Raw genomic sequence first — 21,580 nt, 5'->3', positions numbered from 1 at the left:
ATTCAAAAATTATAAAAACACATATAATCAACCATATTTGAATCATATGGAAAAATGCAAAAAAAATTTAATTACCTGTAGCGGATTGATGAATCCAACCATATCATGGGTTCACTGTTCGAAGACTTACCATTTTCTGCTTTTTTGCTCAACACAATTTCTTTTTTCTTCAAATCAAGCTTCAAATCACAAACAACTCATTTGAAAGCTATTGTACCCCAAGGGTACTTATTAAAAACATCAAAATCATCAATCAGGCTAAAAATATCTTTATCAACTTGAGGATTCTTAACTGGAGCTATAGGCCATAGTACACCACAGACGAAGTACAAACAAGCCATCTTCACTCTCTCTATACTCAACAACTCATCCACACTTTTCAAATCCTTTAACTTCATTTCAACTTCCTTTACAGATACTTTATCACTACCTTGAAAATATCTATCACAAAAGTCTGAAACTTCTACTACTTCATCAGAAAAATTATCAGAACAATCCAACCTTGTTATCAATGCATACTCCATTCTAGAAAACCTGATTGGTCTATCATTTACAACAAACCACATTTCATCATCGTTTGTTGCATACACTTGTCCCATCACCATAAACCATAAAATTTTACTAGATAAATTATAATCTACAGCATACTTAATCAGATTGCCAAATTGTGTGTTTTCAACCATGAAGTCCATGTCCTGCTCATTCAAGAAATCTAATATAAATTCACTGACTTTTGATATTTGGAATGTACACTTAACTTGCAACTAAAATACTTCTCCTCTGATAGTTGAGATTGAAGATTAACCTGAAAAAAAATTAATCAAGTCAACTAGTAGTATCAATAAATTAAATACTCAATTATGTGAAATTCATGAAATTTATATGAAATTTAAAGAGCAATACAAAAAATAAATATTTTTCAAAACAAAAATGAACATACCCAAATCTTTTGTGCAACCATCTCCGACATTTTTCGTTCTACCAACAAAAAATTTCAAAGAGAAGAGATCTTGATCGAAAAAAAATAATCAACTTCAAAATTCATAGATTACATGAAATCTTTGATATTAAAAGATTGAGACAAAGTCAATCAATAATATCAACAACTCAATCATTTCAATCTACAGACACGCTTATTGGTTAATTCATTAACAAACTGAATTTGTTGAAATTCATGAAATTTCTAAAGCAATAATGAACATACCTAAATCTTATGTGCAGCCATCTCCGATTTTTTTCTCCTTTAGGAATTTCAGTTGGTTGATGCATTTAGTTGGATATAGACATGAATAATATACTTAATCCATCCAAAAACTGACAGGGATTTCAAGTGGATACATTGGAATAGAGGGAAATCCAAATGTGAGATCACGGATTGAGGCAAAATATCCAGCTTTATTGTTCAAGCAACATCTAACAGCCTGTGTAGAGAAATCAAACCAATCATAAATAAAAATCGATTGAGACTTGAGAATAGCAGTTCTGGGAAAAAAAAGAAGGTATTCTTGCCAGAATACTGTTATAGTGAATTAGTTGATAAAATAGCCCAAGTGAAAAGTGTCAATAATTAATCGGAAAATGCTATTGTCATAGTAAGCTGCAACAACTATTTTTCGGTGTGCACCGGGTAAACCTCCTGAGCAATTTTTTTGCAAATATAGAGGAGAGAACGTACCGTCATTGACTTTAATTTTTTTTATTTGGAGACTATTATTTGCAAATGGCCCGTGACATTCTCCTTTGTATCCCCACAATAATCTTAAGAATTTCTATGATAGATGACACAAGCTAATCAATCCAATACATTTTTTGGCAAGGTTAATTCACATACATTCTTGTTAAAATAGACTGGAATATGAAGTAAACAAATCATACGTAATAAGATAACGAAAGAGAATAACTTAGCCCCATTCGAGTATGAAGTTGTTATGATTGTAACCCCAACATCTTCTTTTGCTTTGAGTGCTTGAGCAATAGAAAAAGCCCTCATCCTGCATCTAGTTTAATAAAACATTGATACTAAGAACCCTAAATTACACGCACATATACATGAATGCAAAAAGGACAAAACTCAGACAAGATATTAATATTATTGTCCAAAAAAAAAGAATACAGTTTTGATTTTTCGGTTGATATGAGGGAAGAAGGAAGCAGACCGAGTTGAAGAAGAGAATTGAATGAAATGGTCGAGAACGAATGGAAAGAGAAGAGGGGCTGGGGAGTAGATTAGCGATTAAGTGATAGATTAAATGATAGATTAGGTTTTTTATTATTTAAAATAATAATTTAAAGAGGGGTAAGAAGGATACTTGTAGTGAGAGGATTATTTTCTTAAATGAGTTTTCGATGGAGTCTATTTTGCTAAATTTTCCCCGAGCAAGCAAATTCAAACGTATTTCTCACATTTTTCCTGTGAATGATCCGTTGCAGGAATCTTTTCTCTCGAACAATTACTGGGCATTGTGATTTACTCCGAAAAGTCCCATTTTACCTGTTCACTTTTCAAAATCGGGGCTGCTTGGATTTGTGGAAAGCATGGATAATCGGGGCATGTTCATGAGATGGGAGAACGTGAAGGCGCATTCTCGAGGTGGGATTGGGGGGCCTGGGGTGCGGTGGGGTCACACATGTAATGCCATTAGAGGAGGGAAGCTTCTTTATGTCTTCGGTGGCTATGGCAAAGATCAATGCCAGACCAACAGCGTTCATGTATTCGACACTGGTGTGTACCCTCTTGCTGTTATCTTTTGTTTATTTTTTTTGGGGCCGTGGCTTTGTTCTTACAGTTTTGGGTTCTTTTTACTGGTTTCGTATTCCTAGAGTTTTCAATGAATCTTGGAGTCTTAGTTAATATCAGCACAGATCGCACTAAGTTGTAAGTCTAGAGCCTAATCACAAAGCCTAAGGCGAGGGGCACACTTTATGTGTGTGCGTGTGTGACTTTAGTTGTTGGACTTAAGGTGTAGAATTTGTTGTGTGGTGGCTATTGTCATGACCTTCGTGGCGCCACAGATTAATACCGATGTTACTTGCAATTATGATTCAATAATGTAGAAATTTTTGACATAGTCTCCAGTAGACTTGACCGCATCAAAATCCAGGTATTATCAAAGTCCAGGTATTCAGAACCTATATTTTCAATTAAAATTTATCCAAAACATATGTAAATAAATCAGAATTAAGGAACACAAATTATCGGAACATATGTACGGAACCATATTTAGATGATGGAAGTGCTGATCAACATATAAATTATAATACATGTAAGATTTGCAAGATTAGGTTACAACACACATTTCTATACTGCCAAACTCAAGCTAATCTTTTTCAGCCACCCCCTGGACTGTTCCATGGCTACAGCTCTCTTGTTCCCACAGAAACATTTCTAAATGGGGTGAGCACACAACCAATAATATGCTCATGAGTCAATTCATGCAATGTGATATCCATTGCAAGAGTAATATCTACTTGAAATATGGATTTAAAGAATACTTGGGTGAAATGATTATCGTATGTCAAAGTTTCTCAGTGACATCTTCATTGTTGTAGTAACTCAGCGGTCATAACAACAGGTCTGCGTCACCGTAGCATACTAACATCATATTTTTGTATAATATGCGCGTGTTCATTGGTGTGAGAGTGTAGGTGAATATTGTTTTCCAAACATGTCCAAGTTTCTAATGTTGGTATATTTTATGAGCAGTCAATATGATATGGAGTGAACCCGTGATGAAGGGTGTGCCACCTACCCCGAGGGACAGCCATAGCTTTACAACGGTTGGAGATAACCTGTCTGTATTTGGTGGTACAGATGGAAGACGGCCACTTAATGATCTGCATATATTGGACACTTGTGAGTTTGCTTATAGTACTTGCAGTTTTTTCCATATGTTATAATCATGGTTGTACTTGCTGCAAGATTTCATTTAATTGCCCTTTATTCTGTGGAATAATGTTGGATGGAGAAATTATTATTGGCTGAAAGCCGTAATTAGTTTTGTTGTTGCCAAAAGAATAGAGGCATGGAATTCTGTCTAAGCTTTATCCGTCAATAATCTCCATTAGATTGCGATGCCAAGTAGGTTCTTAAAGTTTGACATGCTTTATTCATTTTTTCCAGCCAATTTCTGGTGCAACTCGGTGTTGTGATTTTTGAGGAAGGAAAACGTAACGGCGTCCGATGAACCTTTTTGTTTTGTTGACAGCCACTGTTGAATATAAGATTTTATAAATTTATGATGCTTCCTTTATTTTCTTTTTGTTTTTCTTCTCGCGATTAATTTTATAATGAGGAAATAACATCTGAATTTTGGCCCGACCATTATGCACGGTCTATTTGTTTGCATATATTTGTACATGAAAGCCACAAACTCATGGATTACTCCAAGTGTAAGAGGTGATGGACCAGAATCAAGAGAAGGTCACAGTGCAGCACTTATTGGCAAAAGACTCTTCATATTTGGTGGATGTGGGAAATTTGAGAACAGTCAAATTTATTATGTTGATCTTTACATTTTAAATACCGGTACACACTTCTTATTTTTCTCATACTTTAACTTTGACGTAAACAGTACATACGGTCTTCTATGTCACGTAGAGTCACGTTTTTGTTTCTTTGTTGACATTGTGAACCATTTTCTTCCCCGACACTAAATCCTTAACTATGAATGAAGTTGTCACGGCCTAGCCCACTTGTGATATTGTCCGCTTTGTCCCGAGTCCGCACGACTTTAAAATGCGTCACAACGTGTGGCGTCCACACACACTGGTTCTGATAAAAAATGTCACGGCCGGTGGGCTAGGCCGTGACATTTAGTATCAGAGCCAGTGTGTGTGGACGCCACACGTTGTGACGCGTTTTAATGTCGTGAGGCCTCGGGCCAAAGCGGACAATATCACAAGTGGGCTTGGCCGTGACATTTGGTATCAGTGCCAGTGTGTATGGACGCCACACGTTGTGACGCGTTTTAAAGCCGTGAGGCCTCGGGCCAAAGCGGACAATATCACAAGTGAGCTGGGCCGTGACAGAAGTAAACTCTTGTCAAAGCTGAGGTTCCTTTTTCACATGAAATGTTATTTTTTGGATGTACAAGAGGGTCCTGGAACAAAGCTTTTAAATAAAATGATATACACGAGGTTCCTAGATCAAAGATTTTTAGAAAATAAAATGAATGAATGAATGAATGTCACACCATGCTCCCTGCATGCGTTTACTGTATGTTTGCATTGCTGTCATTGTTTTCCTTTTTCTCATCTGAAGCTTGTATGGATAATTAATTGGGAAATTTGGTTCTGCTTGAAAATTGATACTGAATTTTGTTAGTTGATTACCAAGTGGCTTTACTTAGACCTCTAAGGGATTCATCATTGGATCTTTGATAGTTAATTCAATAAAAATAAGTTTTGGCCAATCAACTTAAAGCAGCCCATACACAGATTTTTGTTTGCTTAATCACTTTGCATGATTTATTGAACGGTGCATGTTGGGTTTATGGTTTACCCTCACACTCTTAAGGAATTAGATCGTGGTTCCCAGTGTCACAAAAAGAACATCAGTGCATTATCTGGGTAACTTAGGGAATATCAACACTGAAAATTCTGTCTTCCATTATCTGCAAAGACATTCTCATGGAAAAGTGTTGTACCTTCAGGCACTCCTCCGAGCAAGAGGGATAGCCATACATGCTCATCCTGGAAAAACAAAATTATCGTGATTGGGGGAGAAGATTCATGTGATTACTATCTGTCCGATGTCCAAATACTCGATACAGGTGCCACCACTTTTTGTTTCAACATCATTATCTATGACCAACTTCAGCAAAATTTTGTACATATTGTGATTTATGTTTGTGTTGACACAACTAATTTTTCCATCCTTGCTGCAAATAGATACTCTTGTATGGTGCAAGTTGAACACCACTGGCCAATTGTTGTCACCTAGAGGTGGTCATACAGCAGTTACTTTTGGCAAGAACTTAATTGTCTTTGGAGGATTCTCAGATGAGCAAAATTTGTATAACGATTTATATATGCTGGACATTGGTATGTAAGTTTTTTATTTTTATTGATATGCTACCTTGTTATTTATAATCACATAATATCTTGGACCCAATAAGCAACTTTGATGATTCACAGGACAAAGAGAAGGATGGTTTTTACTTTGTGCCTTATGCCTCTATGGTTTTATTCGAGAATGACTATGGAGATTTTTGGGCAATGAATTGTCTGTTACAAAAAGGCATTAGCCTCACAAATAACAAGATCAAATGGTTTCCTGTACAGTTTGACCTTTGAGAAACTCATAGGCTTGTATTATCAGCCTCACGTCAAATTCCTGTAATTGTCAGTTTGCATTGAAGTTGTTTTGTAATGAGTTTTGTGCGATTGGTTACCCGAAGGTTCTTTGTGGGAAGTTTGAAAAATTGATGTGGCGAGTTTGAAACTAGTTTTCATTGTAGAAGCTTACTTGGTAGACATTGGTAGACATTATATATATCGAACATTTTCACTTCGGATGTCGTTTGTTGAATATTTATGCATAAGATGTTTGTGTAATCTTTCACATACTAGTTGATAAAAGAAGGGGGGGAGGGTTAAGCTCTAGTTGTAGCGTTATAATCTATCTGCTGGTCAGTAGAACATTATTTCAGCTACGTTGTGTGCATAGCTGCTGAATATGATGATCACCTTACACTCATACCTTATTCAATCTTGTTGATTGTTTCTATAAGTGAAGCTGGGGAATTTACTGACACTGAATATTTTTTTTTTTTTAGAAAATGGCACGTGGGTGAAAATAGTGTCCACTGGCGAAGGCCCTTCTGGCAGGTTTTCTATGGCCGGTGAAAATTTGGTTCCTCAGATGGGAGGTGTACTTGTTTTTATTGGTGGTTGTGATAAGAATCTTGAGGCACTGGATGATGTATTTCTTGCACACAGGTTTGATCTTTTTCCCTTATTTTAATGGTGATATGCCATTGTTTTTTGCTTGTTGTTTTATTGAATTTCAGTACCAGGGCTTTCTAGAGAAGTTGAGCGAAATGAGCGGCGAATAGAGAAGCTATCTCTGAGGAAACAATTGAAGTTGAAATGCCAAGATCAATCCTCCATTCCTCGTGTGTATGAGAAGGCTACCTCTGGAGTCGAACATTTACATGACGCTACCATTTATCAACCCATGCCAATATCAAGTTACATGCCACCATGTAAGAAACAGCTGTTTTTTGTGAAACTTGATTTGGGTGGGAAATGAAGTATGTAGCTGACTAATATGAAGCATAAACTTACGCGTGATGTTTCTTCATCCAATACCGCAGCTTGACCTTTCAAGTTGTTATTTTGATCAGATTCCAGATTTTTTTTGCTTTAAAAAAGCTTTAGAAAATGGAATTCTTTAGATTATTTTATGAGTTTTTGATATCTTCTCACTGACTCATTAATTTTGTTACGGGTTGGCAGAATTTCTATTTGAACGAATACCAGACTCCTTTAGGGAAGAGAACTTTCCAAGCTAAAGTCACTAAAAGCATTCTTGATGGATATACTATTGAAACTATCATCGATGGAAAGCCTCTTCGTGGAGTGCTATTCTCCAACAAACCAAGTTCCTTTAGTGCAGGATCTGATCATTGCAAGAGGTGAAGATGTACAATTGTTTCGATTATAATCTGTTAATGTACATTAAACATGTGTTAGACCAATATATGATCAGGCTTATAATTATAATCATTTTATTACAGGAAGGAAAAAGCAACGCAAAATGATGATCCAAGTCTGAATGGTCACAACTTGTCTGGAGAAAGTGAGAAATCTAAGGAACATTTCGCATATGATGTTAGTCCAGTAGGTGATGTTCAGAAAGAAAAAGTAGCAGCGGAAGTTACTGCTTCAGAAATTATGAATCTAGCACCTGTTGATTTATCAATACACCCAGAGGTTGTTTCTTGTTACCCCTTAATTGATGAATAAACTTTTTGATGATGAATTAATTTGCTTCCTGCATAGAGGCCCCGTTGAGTGGAAAATTGTTTTCCAAATTGTTGCATTCACTAATTTTTGTAGCAATCATAGCTCAATATCTAAAGCATAATCAGATTTTGTGACAGTATTGGTGATATTTTTTGCTTCTATTTTCGAATGTTCGGAATCGTCAGATAGAAATATGTGGTGGGTAAAGGATTTGATCATTCTCTCTCCTGTCTTCCCAACAGGTTTCTGGAGCCTCGGCACCATTTGGGGTCCATGATACTGTTGTGGGAAGTCGTACCATTATGGATGCATTTTCCCCCAATGCGGAAATTTTTACTGAGAATCCATCGGCAGTTTCTATGGATCAGGACCCTCCCATTAACTGAGGTACTTGTAGAAAAATTCTGGGTGATATTGCAAGTCAATTTATGGCATCTGTGATGCCTTACATCCAATGTAACTGATAATACTGGCCTAGGCGATAGATCTTTGTGGATGGCACTTGGGTGTGGACATTTAATTGCGACTGTAGACTAGCATGCATTGACTTCATCTATAATGTCCATTTAACTCCAGAATCTCCAGTACTCAGTTGCAAATTTTAGTTTTATATTGTTAAGTTGAGTGGACGATGTCATGTGTGAAGTTTAATCATTTCACCCAGTAATGTTTGGTTTTCCTCAATAAGAGTGACATTGGAAATTGTGTTCATTCCATGGATAATTCCAAAAATTGGCTCGTGGAAAATGATTGTTATTCTTAAAATGATGTCAATTTGCAGCTACTCTTTTTGCCACTTTTGAGACAATATTGTTGATTTTGTTGATCACCCAGTTTCTAAATTTTTAAAAATATCCTAGGCCATGTTATATAATTCTTGGTTTTGGCTGATATATTAGCATTAAACACAGCATCCCAACACCAGCATGGGTATAGAAACCTCTGGACCCTTCACTCAATTGTGGACACTTTTCAAAATTTAACCTAAACTCACAGCTTGTGCAAGTGGGTGGGAGTGGGGAGAGTGATGAAGTTTTCGAGGCTTGTGCTTTAGAGTTTAGAGTGATGAATGAGAAGGTCGTGTTGTGTCCATAAAGTTTAATATAATTTTTTCAGTTTTCTTACGAGTCACTCATATCCTCGAAATTGAAAAATACACGCAGCTATATTTGGAATGGTTATATTTGGAAAACTGCGTATTTTCTATCTGTTGTCCGTGTTCGTCAATCATGAAAGTACTTGATAGAAGTTTATAGTTTCTGCCTAAATTTAATCTTTCGATGTAGTTTGTCAGATTTTCTCATATATAATCTCTCGAATGCATAATAAATACGATGGACCTCTTTTCCCAAAGTTTTCATAGATATCATTATTGATAAATCTAACAAAAGAAATCCAAACATAGATATCATTATTGATAAATCTAACAAAAGAAATCCAAACATAGGAATTAAGCACCGTCCTTTTAAATGTCATATAAACTAGTGTTCCAGCACATGTCTGTGCATTGTGAAAATGTTTAGTGAAAATTATTTTTCTTGACAAGCCGATAAAATACCTAAGCAAACGTTATGTGGGGTCTTGTTGTAATCTGTGAGAATCTCCTTGATAATATTGAAGGTGGTGCAAATTTACAATATAAATTTGTAAAATTCACTATTTGGAAATAAATGGAGTAATATTTTGAGTGGAAATAAGCATACCATTACCCTATGCGTGTCCTTGCTTAATAAATAGTGTAGATAGATTATGGAACACCTGTTCACTTGGTTCATCGCCTGTATCTTGCATCAATTTCAGCCTAGTTCTGAATCCAAGTCAACAATTATCCTTTTGACACTCTTAGATATCATTGAAGTCTTACCAGAGTGGAGTTGATGTGAGCGCTGAGACGGAATGCTATTTATATGTTCCTGTCTGCTCTTTCTATGCACCATTTATAAGGTTTTAAAATCCATATGTTTGAGTAGTCCAGTCACTTTCCTTATAAATTTCGTGTTTTCATTTTTTCAACCATTTAAATTGCTATAACTTTTTGAGATCTCATAATCAAGTTTTTATGCGAAAAAGTCTTTTTCGACATGGGAAACATATATTTGTTTTCAAGTATGGCAGTGCTTTATGATAATGTGGGTAATCTTGAACATATCATAAAAGTGGAGTGATATTTGCTGTGTGTTCTCGTAACGGTTGGCCGTTGGTCCATTACCAGCTATAACCTTTCCCTCGGAGATATACAAGAACGCATATTTTCAAATCACGGTACAATAAATTCACGTTTTTCTCCCCCTTCCTTGTCTTTTGAATCTTGTCAGTCGTATGGGATTTTGAGGATTACTTTTACCTTACTGTCCAGTTTATATTTTGCGAGAAGGTGGTGGGCGGTTGATGTATTTGGTTCTCTTATCTAGTTCATTGACTTTCAAGGTGGTGTTGGGGGCTTGTTATTCCTGTTTGGGGTTGTTTCTATTAACGAACTGGATCATAGTGTTTCTATCAATTTAGGCTTCAATGTCGCAACTAATATGGATATAATTAGAATCATTTTCTGTTCAACATGGAGGATTAGCAATTTACCGGCGTGTTATGTATGCTGTGAGATGATGAATGAATGATAGACTGATGTAATATGCGGATATTATATGAATCATTGCATAGAGTTGCTATTTATTATCATTTTTATCACTGGATTTATAAAATCTCATAAACGATTCGATTACCTTCTTTGTGATAGAGAAATTTTTACGCGTTTAAGATTTATAACCGGTTATTGATATTATATTATTTCCCTTTTATCGTTTTGCTTCTTACAGTTGATTAGGTGCAAAAACGAGAAATAATTTGGATTGCCATTCTAAGCATTTCCAATTACTAATTCACCACTAGATGAATATGATGCAAAAAATTTCTAATGCAAATGGGAGCTTCGCTTTTGCAACGAGCCTTTCATGTGAAGTGATGTTTATGAAAGATGACTCTCATTGTTTAGCACTTTAGCCGAGGTTGGCATTGGAAAAGATATTGATTAAGCTTATATAAAATTGTTATTACTAAATATATGAATGGGGCCACTGAGGTAAAGTCGTAAAAAGATGAAGAGGATGCATACTTTACTGAGGATGTACAATAGAATAATATCGTCTTTGTGGAAAATGTTTCTTAGACGCAGAGTAATCAAAAAGCACAAAATGAAGAGATGCTTCGGCTTCAAAAAAACATTCGCAGTAACTTTTAGGCTGATTATATTTTACTTTGTCATAAATGAGGTCTTTATTTCAGAGATAAGCTTGATGGTTTAGAAATATAGAGTGATGAGTACGCACAGTCTTATCTGTGTTGGTGGGATTCTGATCGACTTTCCACTCAAGAATGAAGTTGGAGAAACAAGAAAGTGATAGGAGTTTATACTTGTGTATTTATAATGAGCTCCAAGAGTTGTTTCCATGAAAATCTGTAGTTCTGTTATTGTATATTCTGTGATAATTGATTATTGGCTCTCATACTAAACCATATTTCAGGAGGAGATGGATGGCGGATCCTAAGAAATGACATTAGACTATCGACCTATATTTTTCTCATGAATCAATTGTGAGATCAGAAAGCTGTCCAGAAAATTGTATGGCTAGTGTAATTTTTTTTGCTATTTGTGGAGTTCTTGTTAGTCGTTTACCTTTTTACCTAATGCCAGCAAAATATAGGAGGAAAATTTCTCGCTATGACTGATATCTGGGGTATTATCTACAGAGTGTCTTCATTTTTTTTTTTTTTGCAGTTCTGTGTATGTCAAATATTACAGTGTTATTTGCAACAATATTGTATTCGACACAAACTTGAATTTTCATGATAAACGATTAAAAGAAAGCTAGGAATGGTCTTATTTTGTCTCTGGTATTTTTCTTAGTAGAAGTCTTTCATAGAAAGCGTGTCGAGTTCTCAGTCGCATTTTGAATTTATTGGCTCCTTTAAGTTGCTATTTTCTTTTGTTTTGCAGTGACATGTGGGCAGTGGCAGAAGTTTTGGTCACCCATCTCCACGTGGAAATCCTATTTGGCAGCAGGATGGTGAAGTTGATAAAATCCAATTTTAGATGCCATCTTACGAACTGAATTTATATAGTTTCTGACTAGGAATCACAACTGGAATTAGTATTTTTATGTTCCCACTTTTTCCAGTGGACATGCCGCCGCTTTTTTTGTTATTTCTACTTAGATGCTCATTGCATGTGCATAACTGAGCTAGGCATATTTCCATCCTCTGTACTCTTGACATGATTCCATGTGCCCTTGATGATCCTTTGTTCCCAGTCTTTTTCCCCCACGTTAAGCGACTATTTTTGACAGGTGGTGGCAAGAAAAGCTTTAAGCAACTGGTTGTTATATGCTTGTTCACAAGAACTCTCTATTCGTAGTTTTATGAAGAACCTTCAAACTTGAATCCTGCCCTTTTGTTGCAGAGGCTGTGTGGCTGGTGACCGAAACTAGAAAGGTGTACGAGCGTTGCACAATATCCTTATCGGACGTACATTAAAACATGAGAGAAATAGAGGATTCTGGGGTATGTTACATAATATTGTATATCATATACAATGTACTGTCAGACGTTACTTATTCATTGAAGCAAGAATTAATTTGTTGAAGCGTTTGTTGAGAATATCTTTGAGTTGAAATCCTCGTTCGATCATACGATTATGCTATAGATAAGGATGCATCGCTTGTGATAAAAAAATTATTTTAATAAATGATGCAACGTCAGATCCAAATTTGTTATCTTTTGGCCAACCAAGAAAAAAAAGCTCTGATTGCCCTGCCCGACTCATAGTTTATCTGAATTCCTAGTGGGATTGGACTTGCAATAATATATTCATCAAATAAAGTTCATAAGTTCTGTCATGCATTTTGAAATCCTTCAAGCATAGACAAAGATGTCCTCTTAGCATTAGTGCAAAATTATGGGCACTAGTTGAACAATTGTGGCCACAACCTGGAATGCAACTTCATTAAATTAATTAAGGGAAAAATTATCTGTCTGATTGAATTAATGTAAGGACTATTGGACAACTTCAAATATAAAGCTAGCGTCGTGAAAGTAAAAACATGAAAGGTGGGATCACTACTACCTTCACGTTCTCATAGAAAGGAATTACAAATTCTAAATACAAAGAAGAGTGTATCTATCATTATTAGGCGATACTGCCAATACATCAAGTTAAATTTGTTCGCAAAACATCGTGGCATTGTGTTCTACCATATGGAAGTGGTGTGTTATTACAGAACAATCCGATACATTTAGCACATTGTATTCTAAATATTTTTGTAATGTAATGATTTACACACATTATCCTAATTATGGCTTTTAATAGGTATATTCTGCAATTCAGGACATCGGATTAAGTTATGTATTTATGTCTTAGTTCACAATATATTGTTATATTGATATCGTTATGCCTGCCTGGATTGCACTATGCATTGTGTTATTGATAAAAGATCATAGACATAACATGTTCGAACATATGTAACATCATATTGATAAAGTAAAAGTTTGGAATGGAGAAGTAAAATGGTTGATAGTGGTTCTGTGGAAACTTATGTTAGGACGAAAATGGATAAACGATATCATTTACGGTTTCTAATATGATAATTTGGATATTAATCCAAATGAGATGAGATCATTTCCATTAGAAAGCCAAAGAATAGGGCTACAATTTTTACTTTTTGAGTTTTGTCCAAATAGTTTTGGAAGAAGGGCCCAAACCTTCCCAAATTGTGTTGTGCGTATTGTCGTTACTGCACTGATATTTTTTGATAGAATACGATAAATTTCCAGTCTGATCTTCAAATCGAGGGAGACCAATTGCAAATGAAAGCTAAGACATAGAAAAATTAAGTTTAGGGCCGTGGAATGCACTAAGGCGGTTAAAAACGACCGTCTCAACACTCCACAAATTGATAGAAATGTTTTGGACCATAGGGGCATGCTAGGGCGGTAAAAAATGACCGTCCCAGCGCCCCACAAGTTTTGAAAACACGATTTTAAGTGTTTGAATGCAGGAAGGTGGGGTTTCACTCATTTCTTCCATCCTAAATACTTCCACCATTCAGAATATCACGAAATTGACAGAAAGAACTTTCTTCAATTTTCTTTCTTTAAATCGCCACAAATATCTATTTTCAACTCTAAATGAAGGTATGTTCAAACTCTATGCCAGAATCTAATCCTAATTGTGTAAATCTTCATAGAAATCACCTTTTTCTGAATTAGATGGTGACCTAGGATAAATGTCGAGATTTAGCATTAAAATGATGATATTGATTGATGTTAATGTAATTTTGACAGCTTAGGATCAAGAAAAATCGTCTCAACCATTATTTTTAAGCTTTGATTGTAAGTTGAGTTGTTCTTTGAAGCAATACATGAATATAGTAAATTGTTTCTATGGTTTCAAAGAAATTCTTTTTCAATTATGCTATATGCATTTATATTATGCATTTCATTCAAGAGTCTATAGTTTGATGATTCATTTCCTTGTATTGAAAGGCAAGGGCACAATGAAATATTGTGTTACATATGAATTGGAAGTTTGATAATGAATGTTTACAAAATAAGCTATATGGTTGAACAAGAAAAATAACTACGGTGGTTGTTGTATCATATTGAGTTTGGTAATGGTTGTGTCACAATAACTACGAATGAGTGATTAATACCTGAAAGATGGAAACACCACCAAAACTATGTTATTTGCCAATATTGAACATGAACATGGAATATGTGATCATTCATAATTTACTTATGAGCACTGATAGGATCGATTTGGGGGATAATCGTTGAACTACAATAGCTCAGTTTTTGAAATATTTTATACCGATTAATTAAATCGAGTTTGATTTTCAAACCAAGCGGAAGACAATTGAAATATCTTTCGTAGAAACTGATTAAATATTTTGTAAAGCATTTAAAATATACGCAAGTTGTAACGTCCCAGATTCGATGACTGTCCTCACTGTACCAAGACGAGTCTTTCCAGCGTGCTTATGTCCTCACTCACACGCACCCTAGGAAATTTCTCAGGAGGTCACCCATCCCAAAATTGCCCCAAGTCAAGCACGCTTAACTTTAGAGTTCTTATGTGATGAGCTACCGAAAAGAAGATGCACCTTCGTGATATGAGTAGTACATTTCAAATCTTTTAAGCCCTCTTCAACTGTACAGTCCATTACATTGAACAGTCTCGGAATCCCTCTCATTCCGGTGTGGGATCGATTTATTCATGTTCCCTCCACCTAGAAGCCTGCCAGGAGCCGCTCGTTGTCCGTGCAACCTCATGGCACCAACGATCACCCCCCGCCCTCTTCGACCCCGGGTCTCACATGCCCACCAGCTTCCGCTTGGTTCGTCCCCGAACCACACCGTACTAAGAGAGGTCGGCTCTGATACCACTTGTAACGTCCCATATTCGATGACTGTCCTCACTTGTACCAAAACGAGTCTTTCCAGCGTGCTTACGTCCTCACTCACACGCACCCTAGGAAATTTCCCAGGAGGTCACCCATCCCAAAATTGCCTCAAGTCAAGCACGCTTATTTTTGGAGTTCTTATGTGATGAGCTACCGAAAAGAAGATGCACCTTCGTGATATGAGTAGTACATTTCAAATCTTTTAAGCCCTCTTCAACTGTACAGTCCATTACATTGAACAGTCTCGAAATCCCTCTAATTCCGATGTGGGATCGGTTTATTCATGTTCCCTCCACCTAGAAGCCTGCCAGGAGCCGCTCATTGTCCGTACAACCTCATGGCACCGACGATCACCCCCCGCCCTCTTCGGCCCTGGGCCTCACACAAGTTGAATAAGCAAAATATTTTGGTTGAAACATTTTTTCAAACACTTGATATGCAATATTTTGACATTTGAATAACACATAAAATAGAAATGATAAGTAAATGCAATAAAAAAATAGACACAAATTTGTTTATGGATGTTCAGAGATTAACAACTCCTACGTTACCCCTTCTTCTCCTTGGGAAGGATTCACTAGAAGACTTTGATTCATACAACTTATTGTACAAACCCAATCTAGAAGGACATCACCCAACTAGAACTCCTAACACTCAAGATTGCAGGCAGCACCTCACAATCAACATATTGTTTAATGTCTCATATGCAAAGACTATAAACACATTGTTTTACGTCTTTGTGTGAAGAATCACTCATCTAATCTTTGAAGTTCAACTCTCTTGTATATGTGAGTGATTGTGTGTGAGAAATTTATCCTTTATAGTGTACATCTCAAATATATCCCCACACAAGGGCTTGTACTCTCAACTAGCAGATTTCTTCATTTTAACTACCTATGCTTTGAATTCCCTTCAAAATCTCTTGTTTGATCTTTACGATGTTGTATTTATAGGCCCCAACCTTGCTGATTTCAGCCTGCACAGAACCAATATCTTCGTCATCATTTATCAGCATCTTAAACTCCTATTCAGACTTTGCCTTGTGAATATGATTTGTAGATCATCGTCTCGGCTTCGTAACGCATACTGAATCGTTTCATTTGGATAATCGAGCTGATCAAATTGACCAAAATACTGTAACTACTCATGCCCAACTTATTGTTGTTTTCGTGCAATCAGTTTGTTCTTTCAACTATCAGTTTGTCCTAGATAACATTCCATTTAGCCCAACTGACGTGAAAAATGACTTGTCCCAAATTGGGTTTTCTATTCAGTCGTCTTGGTAGCTGGTCATTTGGATTAGCGAGCTGTGAAATATCATCAAAATATCGAAACTTACCAGATTTTCAGTTTTGCTAAATTCGAGTTTTAGCTTCCATCTTGAGTTAATTCACACTTGAGTAAATATGTTATAAACATAATAACAAGTTTTGTTATCATCAAAATCAAGATTGTTAGAATTTCTAAACCCAACAACCACTATATAACTTGATTATTGTTTTCATATAAATACACCATGTTTCAAATGATTAATTAGTTTAATCACATATTGATTATTATCCTCTTCCTATGCATATTGCGATGTATAAAGCCAACTTGTTGAGTTTTATAAACTTATATAGCTCATGTATTGAAGGATCATGTAATGAGAATAACTAGAATGTCGATTCACCAATGAATGTTTAACATGTATCTTACCTCGAAAAGGACCTGGATATGGCATAGATATAGCTTCCACTAATATGCTTATATGTTATATAAGTTAAAAGAAAAGTATGTCAGTTAAAATGATGATGTTGTGGGGACATGATTTTACATAACCAAGTCTAATGGATGTCGGTTTTACACATATTGTGATGTAAATATGTTTTCTTATGTTAAGGATTTGATAGTAATACATCTTTTAAACTGCTGTTTGTATTTTTGGATAATCCAAAATATGAGAAAGCTTTGGTGAGATTTTTATGTAATGAAAAATAAATTTTTAATGACATTTTCCTCTATATTAGTTCATCGCATTCTATTTAAATCATAAAACATTGTAAAATATATTCTCGCGATACTATAATTACTACGTAGGAGCACGCGTTACAAATTTAAATTTTGTGATCCATTTCCTTGAATCACATGTATTTTTATATAATTCATCGAGTAAATAGGATATCCAAATTCGAGCTGAAACCCCTAGATACAAATCATGGTAGTATCATGATACTCTGAGGCTCGATCTAGTTTAACAACCAAAATAGGCTCCATCAATTGAAATCGAAGTAAAAAAAAATAGTATATATATAAAACATAAAAAAATAACAGTGTATACTATTATACAACATAAATCCACATTCAACTAGCTTGTTGATAACAGAAATACAAGCAAAATTTTCTTTAGAAAAACAGAACAAAACAAAACAAAACTTCCAATCCACAAATATACATAAATTTTCAAATACCCGGTCACAACCCAAATCCGGGATCAAATATAGATTAGATGGATATTCAAGTTATAGGCATGTGTCACAGAAATGTAATATTCTTTTTTTATCTTCGACCTTTTAGGCTCCGTTTGGTATGTGTGATGAGATAAGTAAATGATTAATAATTTGATTGATATGTAGTTGATAAGGAATTATGTGTAATATTGTGTGATTAATTATTTCATGTGGTATAATTTTTCTTAGTTGGATAATTTTTTTTTTAACCAAAATGCCCTTCAGTACCTCAATTTAATCCCCACAATACCCTTCAATACTCAATCCATATTCCACAATCGAAGTTGACAAAATTAAATACCCTACTCTTATGGACAGAAGGTAGAAATATCTTTCTGTGGTCGACGGCGTTTTTTCTTCTTCTACAGTGCTTCAAAGGAAATGAATGGTGAAAGCACCAAGCACGATTCAGCGAGGACTTGCAATTCTGCTTGTGTACGAGTATTTTCATATCTGCAAGTACTGCAAATTTATTTTTTTCAGTTTTACACAGACCACACAACTTATAGATCTGAAGATGGCCGGTTGCAATCTCTGGGAGATGGATGGTTGTTGTAAGTAATTTGTTTGTTACAACTTCTGATTTAATATTTTTGTACAGAGACAAAATTATAAATCTGTTCGGAAGTTGTCGTGCAAACCCAGTTGAAGAAAAAATTGGAAGTTAGGAATACGTTTTTCTGAGTAAGCTTTGATTTGCATAAATTTCCCTATTTTATTTCGTCACACAATTTTATACCCTAAAAATTAATTTAAATATTATAGTGATTGACTATAATCTCCTTCCATGTTGATACAATAGTTAAATTTGTTTTGAGAAAAGTGGATGTTGTGACTTTTTTTAATCTGGAAACCATTTTATTGAAGTAATAATATTAATTACGACTATTTGTATACAAAACAACTGAAATCTTCGTTTCGAACTTGTCGACTTGTCGTGCAGACCCATTTGAAGAACACATCTGAAGATAAATAAGGAATTTTGCATAAGTTATCCGTGTACTTTTCTTAGAATACAATGTCAAAACTTTAATCTTAAACAATAATAATTGTTTAATGTATATGCATTTTGATTTTGATGTTTATGCAGTAGTTAAATGTGGTTGGAGAAGTTTTCTTGACAGAAATTACATTTTACGTGCAAATTTTTACTTAACATAACTTTAATTTTTAGATGATTCTCAGTTATCAATGTTTGTGATATTGCTGTAAGACAACAATTGAACTACTCGGTTTCTAATTTATGAGGACTTACAATGTCAAACACCATTCTTTGTTGTTGCGTAGGTATCATGGAATTGAATATGCCACCACAATGTGAGTGTGGGAACGGGGCCATGGTTTTAAGGACAGCTGGTAAGTACTCAACCCGTCCTGGTCAACAATACTACATATGTCCCGTGGGACTAAAACATCGGAAGAGATTCTTCTGGTACAATGAGTACCATGCCAGAAATGAAACATCCACCGCTGAACAATCGTTTAACAACGAAAGCAACTCATCTGCTTTTGAAGATCATTCATGTTATAGTAGTAATAGAAGGTGTTGTATGAACAACACAATTAATTCATCCTCTAGCCCATATGATTATCCTTCAAACCAAGGTCATCCGTATTCTACGAATAAATATGACAAAACAGTATGTGCCATGTCCTCTGCAACACAAGAGTTACCCAGTGAGACCATGAAGAGCACATCTTATGGACGTGAACAAGCTTGTTGCTGTTTTGGATTCCTTTGCGCATTGATCTGTCTCCTCTTTCTACTCATCATAATCCTTGTCATTATAATGTGATATATGTTGTCTATGTATGCTTATAAAATTGAAACACTGCATCGTTGAATCCCATTTGCCATGTATTTTCTGTAACTTTCTTAATATCGCATTGTGTGCAAGTGTTTTATTCAATTTGTTACTGGTTGTTCATTAATTTGAATGCTTCATGCATTCATCCAACTTATGTGACTATCAAACTAACATCGAATAATAGTGCAGCAATGTTTATATGCACAGGAAACAATCAACAGTAAGATATGTTTATCAATAATTCAATATTTTATTACTTCTTAATTTCTTTTCATTTGCAGTGCATAACAATAAAACTAACAGCAAATGATAGTGTCACAATGTTTATATTTCTTCCTACTGTATTCAGAAACTTGTACACTGAATTTCTCTATTATTTGAAGTTTAACCAAGGTGGTAGACGCTGTTCAAAGTGTAATATATAATGTCCTCATATTTTGGTATGTTTTACTATTGAATTGAGAATATATTATTTATACTTGTTCCAACACGTTTTTGCTTCTTTTTTTTTTTTGGATTTTGTCATCATGAGTTTTCATAATTACACTAGGTGTTGACCTATATTGGTATATCACATCATTATTATGCATTTTTCCTTTGGAATGACCTGCATTTATAGTTGGGTTGGTAACTATATTTAATGGTTAGTTTACTTTTCCAATCCTTAAGTACCATGTTCCTTTCCTTTTACAGTTCAAGTCTAGTGAGTGCTCTTAGTTTTTGAAAGTTATTTTCAACAGGCACACAATGTCAGTGACATACAAAGCAGCTTTCGATGAAAGTGTAACAACGAAGTACAAAGTCGAAGTTGTTACCCTCTCAGATGACGAACATGAGATGCAAAAAGAGATAGTTGTTTCTGACCAGAAGAAGACACAATCTGCTGCAAACAAAAGTCCAACTGTTGAGTTGAAGTCCACGACACAGAAGGAGAATACACATTGCATGTGGATGGATGACTACAATAAAGTTATGAAGCTGGCTATTAAAACCTCAAGAAAATGTTGTGTCAATAATCCCACAGCTAACTCTGCAAAGCGGCTTGTGATCAGGAATGACACAACTCCGTATATAGTACTTGATAGCTCCAACGACGAGAAAGATGCACAATGAGACTTCATCTACAGATCTCATCATTGTAGTTCGTTTTATTGGATGTGTTGGTTGCTGCAGTTTGCTGTTGTAGTTGCCCTCGTTGTTTGGCTTCTACCTTTTTGCTACATTTTCCTAGTGGTGTCCTAATGTTTATTCAGTGTATTGTACCTGTGTTGGTTTCCCAGTCATGAAGTCCTTTGGTTATATGCAGAGAAAGGCAACATGACACTGGGTTTAGTTTATTTTAATGTATTTTGGTTTTGGTGTCATGCTACGTACTGAAAATGCATCCTAGTTCTATTTAATATCGTCTATGTTTTTATAAATAGTTGTTCCCAACTAATACAATCCGTTTTATTATGTCAAGCATCTGAAGTTGAGCACTATTTCGGTAATTTATATTCTTTCACAACATGTTTTAACTTGTTTCAGATATTTGTAAGTGGGTATTTATTCACCTAACCAATTCCCAGTTTACGTATTCATAATAAGTATATCGAAAAATATTCTATATTGCTTTCAGACTTGATATTCAATCTGGATACTAAGATTTGGCATAAGAAAATGTAGCAAAGTGTGCAGTAAGAGCCAGTTCGTCAGTTTGCTTTGTAACTACGAATTTCTGATTCATGTTTCCAGTGCCTGTGTTTGAACGCTGTTATAATTGCACAAGAAAAATTTTCACAGAATACTCGTTGATCTAATATACTTACAAGTCATGTGAACTCTGAACATAATCAGACCAAAATTAAATATAGGTTTGCAACCA

At 35.2% G+C, this 21,580-nt stretch overlaps 2 protein-coding genes across 2 annotated transcripts; one reads left to right on the top strand and one right to left on the bottom strand.

Moving 5' to 3' along the window:
• Positions 1-197: 197 nt before the first annotated feature.
• LOC142528313 (uncharacterized) lies at positions 198-970 on the bottom strand. Its single transcript, XM_075633355.1, has 3 exons — positions 941-970; positions 752-805; positions 198-695 (listed from the first exon to the last, which is right to left on the bottom strand). The coding sequence occupies exons 1-3, from the start codon at positions 968-970 to the stop codon at positions 198-200; spliced, it is 582 nt and encodes a 193-aa protein (XP_075489470.1).
• Positions 971-4,356: 3,386 nt separating this feature from the next.
• Positions 4,357-8,354, top strand: LOC142528312 (uncharacterized). The gene is made up of 8 exons (XM_075633354.1): positions 4,357-4,525; positions 5,652-5,771; positions 5,890-6,042; positions 6,777-6,890; positions 7,011-7,225; positions 7,459-7,637; positions 7,740-7,935; positions 8,211-8,354. The coding sequence occupies exons 1-8, from the start codon at positions 4,357-4,359 to the stop codon at positions 8,352-8,354; spliced, it is 1,290 nt and encodes a 429-aa protein (XP_075489469.1).
• The last annotated feature ends 13,226 nt before the right edge of the window (positions 8,355-21,580 follow it).

Source organism: Primulina tabacum, chromosome 16, assembly GCF_025594145.1.
Source record: "Primulina tabacum isolate GXHZ01 chromosome 16, ASM2559414v2, whole genome shotgun sequence".
NCBI classification, from domain to species: domain Eukaryota; kingdom Viridiplantae; phylum Streptophyta; class Magnoliopsida; order Lamiales; family Gesneriaceae; genus Primulina; species Primulina tabacum.
This window is presented reverse-complemented; position numbering and strand designations above follow the sequence as displayed.

Excerpts from the sequence above, each read along its gene's own strand:
- LOC142528312 (XM_075633354.1), top strand. The coding sequence starts at position 4,357 with ATGAAAGCCACAAACTCATGGATTACTCCAAGTGTAAGAGGTGATGGA. Across the intron at positions 6,891-7,010 it reads TGTACTTGTTTTTATTGGTG|TACCAGGGCTTTCTAGAGAA; the intron begins GTTGTGATAAGA and ends ATTGAATTTCAG. Across the intron at positions 7,936-8,210 it reads ATTTATCAATACACCCAGAG|GTTTCTGGAGCCTCGGCACC; the intron begins GTTGTTTCTTGT and ends TCTTCCCAACAG.
- LOC142528313 (XM_075633355.1), bottom strand. The coding sequence starts at position 970 with ATGTCGGAGATGGTTGCACAAAAGATTTGG. Across the intron at positions 806-940 it reads TGGTTGCACAAAAGATTTGG|GTTAATCTTCAATCTCAACT; the intron begins GTATGTTCATTT and ends ATTTTTTTTCAG. Across the intron at positions 696-751 it reads ATTTTAGTTGCAAGTTAAGT|GACATGGACTTCATGGTTGA; the intron begins GTACATTCCAAA and ends TTGAATGAGCAG.